At 43.9% G+C, this 5,000-nt stretch overlaps 1 protein-coding gene across 1 annotated transcript in view; it reads left to right on the top strand.

Moving 5' to 3' along the window:
- The window catches only part of cacna1fb (calcium channel, voltage-dependent, L type, alpha 1F subunit), a gene marked incomplete at its 3' end in the record, with an annotated part of 50,199 nt that overhangs the window by 21,399 nt on the left and 23,800 nt on the right, over nt 1–5,000 (top strand). Inside the window, exons 13-19 of the mRNA XM_080534403.1 lie at nt 14–239; nt 784–991; nt 1,541–1,661; nt 1,910–1,985; nt 2,114–2,162; nt 3,070–3,130; nt 4,783–4,888. Of these exons, the coding sequence (XP_080390529.1) occupies nt 14–239; nt 784–991; nt 1,541–1,661; nt 1,910–1,985; nt 2,114–2,162; nt 3,070–3,130; nt 4,783–4,888 (847 nt within the window). The remainder of the gene's footprint in view (nt 1–13; nt 240–783; nt 992–1,540; nt 1,662–1,909; nt 1,986–2,113; nt 2,163–3,069; nt 3,131–4,782; nt 4,889–5,000) is intronic.

The following is a 5,000-nucleotide window of genomic DNA, read 5'->3' as shown; positions in this document are numbered from 1 at the left end:
TCCTCCCCCCCAGATATAGCCAACAAGGTGCTGCTGTCCCTCTTCACAGTGGAGATGATGTTGAAGATGTACAGTCTGGGGCTGGACTGCTACTTCGTGGCCTTCTTCAACCGCTTCGACTGCTTCGTGGTGTGTGGAGGCATCATGGAGACCATCCTGGTGGAGCTGGAGATCATGCCGCCTCTCGGCATCTCTGTGCTGCGCTGTGTACGCCTGCTCAGGATCTTCAAAGTCACACGGTATTGGGTTAGGCTGGGCTGGGTTGGGCTGGGCTGGGCTGCGTTGGGCTAGGGTGGGTTGGGTTGGGATGTGTTGCTTTTGTTTGGTTTGGTTTGGTCTGGTTAAGGTGGGTTGGGTTGGGTTTGGTTGGGTGGGTGGGTTCGACTGGTCTGCGTTACATTGGGCTTGGTTGAGTTTGGTTGGGTTGGGTTGGGATGAGTTGGTTTGGTTTGGTTTGGTTTGGTTGGTTGATTGGTTGGGATGTGTTGGTTTGGTTTGGTTGGGTTGGGTTGGTTTGGTTGGGTTGGGATGTGTTGGTTTGGTTGGGTTGGGATGTGCTGGTTTGGTTTGGTTGGGTTGGGATGTGTTGGTTTGGTTTGGGTTTGGTTTAGTTGGGTTTAGTTGGGTTTAGTTGCTGGGTCTGTTTGTGTAGTGCTGAGAGGGTGGCGTTGCTTTGGGTCATGGCGGGTGGTGCTCTGTCAGGTTGGGTTGTGTGGTGTTACTCTTGACTCGTCTTGTCTTGTGTGAGTAACACCTGTGTGTCTGCCTGTCCCCTCCTCCCAGTCACTGGACCGCCCTGTCCAACCTGGTGGCCTCTCTGCTCAACTCCATGAAGTCCATCGCCTCCCTGCTTCTCCTGCTTTTCCTCTTCCTCATCATCTTCGCTCTGCTGGGCATGCAGCTCTTCGGGGGCAAGTTCAACTTTGACGAGACTCAGACCAAGAGGAGCACCTTCGACACCTTTCCCCAAGCACTGCTCACCTGTTTCCAGGTACTCTAACAACACAGGGCAATCGGAACCAATCGGGATCAAGCCTCCATGAAGTCTATTGATTAAGCAGAATGCCATGGAATGGAATATGAATATGTGACAGCAGCTGGTGAAACCGGGAACAAGTCAGCAACCGTTGGACCGTTCAGACTTTTATTCTGAAAAATGTTAATACATTTCAACGTTGTTGAAAATCAATGACATACTCGCTAGTCAAGCCAAAACATTGGAACATTGCAATGCAATGGATTTGTGAGTCATTCCCACTATTACCTAGTTAGTGTAGAGTAGTGGGAATTACTCACCGAATCTATTGCATTGCAATGTTTTGGCTTGACTAGCGAGTGTGTCATGGATTTTCAACGTTGACATTTATTTTGATTGGTTGGCGACTTGTTCCCGGTTTCACCAGGTGCTGTCACATAGAGCATTTCTGCAAATACATGTATTTTCTGATGTTGCAATTCGTTGTATGCTGTGCAAAAAATGTAATGTAAAAAAAAATACACTGGAGTGGGGTCTTTCAGTAGGTCCTGTTCCTCTTTATAGATCTTGACGGGCGAGGACTGGAACATTGTGATGTATGATGGCATCATGTCCTACGGAGGACCCGTCTTCCCCGGAATGATCGTTTGTATCTACTTCGTCATCCTCTTCATCTGCGGTAACTGTATCCTGGTCATTCCAGCTTTAGTGTCCACCCTGTTACAGAGGTGGTTTGGACGTACGCCCACATGATGAGGAACATTGTCTGAGCCCTGAAAACGTGCATACTGTGGGCTTTAGCTCAGCAGGCTAACAGAGCTATGTGAGGTGGTTCCAACCCAGTTGGTAACAATGACAGTGATGGTTTTGATCATCATTTCCAACTGTAATACTGTACATGAACAGGTTTGTGTTGTCCTTAATGGCTGTAAGATATCCTCCTGAATGTCTTCTTGGCCATCGCTGTGGATAACTTAGCAGGAGGAGATGGAGATGACAAGAAGAAAGAGTAAGTACAGTGAAAGAGCGGAAAGTCGCTTAAAATGGAGGACAGGGTCCATATGACAAGACATCAGTTGAACTCCCTAAAAGTGTGTTTCAGACAGACAAAATAACCCCTTTTTTTCTTTTTCACAGAGTGAAGAAAGTAGGAGCGACGGAAGAGCCAGGTGCTGAAGAAACACAGGTACTAATATGTGTATATCTCTGACACACCTGTTGCTGTTTTTGAGAAGAAAAATAACCAACCCTAACCCTTTCAGTCTTTGACAGACTGTAGTTGTTCTCTGTGCATGCAGTGTTTTGAACTAAATGTACACTAATCCCGCGTTATCGATTCCTGATCAACTTTCTGTGTGGAAAAAAGGTAGGCCTACACAACTTTACCATGCAGCTGTTTTATATCTCAAATCTCTGAACACAGTGTATAATATCTGAACATAACATTTGAACATGAATAAAAATAAACGAAAAAATAAAATAAATGAGGGGTGCGTTCCTAAATACACTCTGGAAATCTGCTCTGGTTTCAGCATCATCGAGTTATCTCATATCCATAATTGTGTTTGCAACAATTAATTTAAGTGATACACTTGACAGCAAGTGGCTAGTTGGTTCTACTACAAAGCATTAAGTTTAGTGCAAATCCAGCACATGCAATGCAGTTTACGCAACATCTGTCGTGTGAAGCATGTTTGTCACCGGCAGGGACTGAGGAGTTTGTCAGGATCAAGAGAACATTTGATGAGTTGGTAGTGACATTCTAATCTACACAGTGTGTAATTGTTTGCTATGCAAATCAGAGACCCAATAAAAACAAAGATTTTAATTCCAAAATGACATCAACTATTATCCTTGCATTAAGATGGACTCAATTCAACATATTGCGTGATTTGTTGATGACATTTTTGCATTTTAGCTAAATTTCAATAAAAAATAACGTGTTCTAAAACGTTTGACCAAATATACGCTAACCTTGGTGTTAGCCTATATTCAAATATTTTACGACCCAGGTCTGCTATCACTTAAAGTCAGACGTTGTGTTGATGCTGTTCTGTATTGATGCACTTCGCTCCACGTTTCCTCCATTCCAGGTTGATGTTGATGAAGACACTGAGTATGAGGAAGAGGAGATACCAGAGGTTGTTGAAGGAGGTAAGGGAACATCTCACCAACATGGTGAATGTCTGCATTCCAAATCCATACTAGCATACCCCAAAGAATGAAGCTAGGAATTCATACTCAGCCATCACCATGCCTTGATATCTTAAGACACAGACAATACGTTGGGAAGTAAAAAATATATTGGTAAGATGTCTTGAGACATCCTTTGTATAATAATAATATATATATTAGCTGACGCTTTTATCCAACTAATTAGCCACACTAATCCCCTGAGCCACTGGACAAGCCGTTCTTTGAAGGAAAACTTGAGCCTGTGAGATACTCAAGATAACAGCGTTTCCATCAACAGACCTTCATCTCGCTGTTTAAAGACGTGTGTTTTTTTTTTCTCACATTCTTAAATATTCAATAAACAAAAAAACATCAGAAGTGCATAGAATGATCGACTTTGGAATGCACCTACCATGAGTCATCAAGAAGGCCCAGCAGAGGATGTTCTTCCTGTGGCAGCTGAAGAAATGTATTATGCCGCAGAAAGTGATGGTCAAGTTCTACACGTCCATCATCGAGTCCATCCTCAGCTCATTGATCACCATCTGGTTTGCTGCCTCCACTGCCAAGGACAGAGCAACCTGCAACCTGCCATCTGTTCTGGACCTGTTCCACTCCATTCATCGCTGATCCTTCCCACCCCGGTCACCACCTCTTCCAAAGACTTCCATCTGGAAAAAGGTTCCTGTGAAGACCAAAACTTTGCGCCACCTGAACAGTTTCTTCTCCCTGCCTCGTTGACTCTGGAACTTCCGCCCCAACCGCCCACATACACACACACACACACACACACACACACACACACACACACACACACATGCACACGCACACACATACAACTGACAGTGTAATTTATATTAGTTTTACATTACTCTAACATACAGCCTACATCATTTTTGTTCTATTGCCCCTTTTGCCATTGTCTTTTTAAACTATTTTTGCTTATATATTGCTGTTTTTATGTCCTATGCACCAACCTCACCAAGTCAATTTGGTGTAAATATACTTGGCAATAAAAATAATTCGGATTCGGATTCGGATTCTGACCAAATGTCTCGAGACATCTTCTCTTTGAGTATGAAGACCTCCTCAGACATCTCAGGACAAAGGTGATGACTGACCCTAACCCTAGCCCAAGCATTCTAAGTCTAACATGCTAGTCTTGTGAACATTAGAACAGTCTCTCAGTATTTCAGTATATGTCTCTGTGACCCTGCTTCAGGAAAGGGCATGCTATTGTGTCACAGGACTTACGTGTTTCAACGGTACAGAAATAAAATAGCTGAAATAGATTGAATAGAATAGAACACCCCAGCCGAGTGACTCGAATCTAGTCATTTAGATCAAGCGAACCATTGTCCTGCCAAATAGAAAGAACAATTTCCATAATACAAATGTTTTAACTAAATACTGCATAATATTCTTGATATTACAACAACTGATCATTAATAATAATACATGTGTTGCCGTTAAGCTGGTGTACGAGATTTGGAATGATTTGATGAGTTTGATGAGAAAGGCGCTTTTAAATTCAAATCAGTCTATTATTAGTAGTAGTAACTGTAGAGGTCAGATTGACAGTATGTGTTGCCGTTCAGTTGGCGTAAAGTCATCCATTTTGTGTTCCTCAGAGGAGAGCGTGGTCCAGCTGAGCGTGGCAGACTTCGTTCCGCCCAAGGAGAAGGTCCTTCCCATCCCTGAGGGCAGCGCCTTCTTCTGCCTCAGCAAGACCAATCCGTGAGTCTGAGTCTTCTCTTACAACCTCCCCTACCCCTAACCATCTCCCTTAACCCTGCCACCCCCCTCCCCCCCTGGACATTGCTGCGTTACTGACTGTGTTCCCTGTTCG

Source organism: Nansenia antarctica, assembly GCF_963989245.1.
Source record: "Nansenia antarctica genome assembly, chromosome: 6".
Lineage (NCBI taxonomy): Eukaryota > Metazoa > Chordata > Actinopteri > Argentiniformes > Microstomatidae > Nansenia > Nansenia antarctica.
The sequence above is the reverse complement of the archived record's forward strand: the minus strand, read 5'-3'. Positions and strand labels throughout refer to the sequence as shown.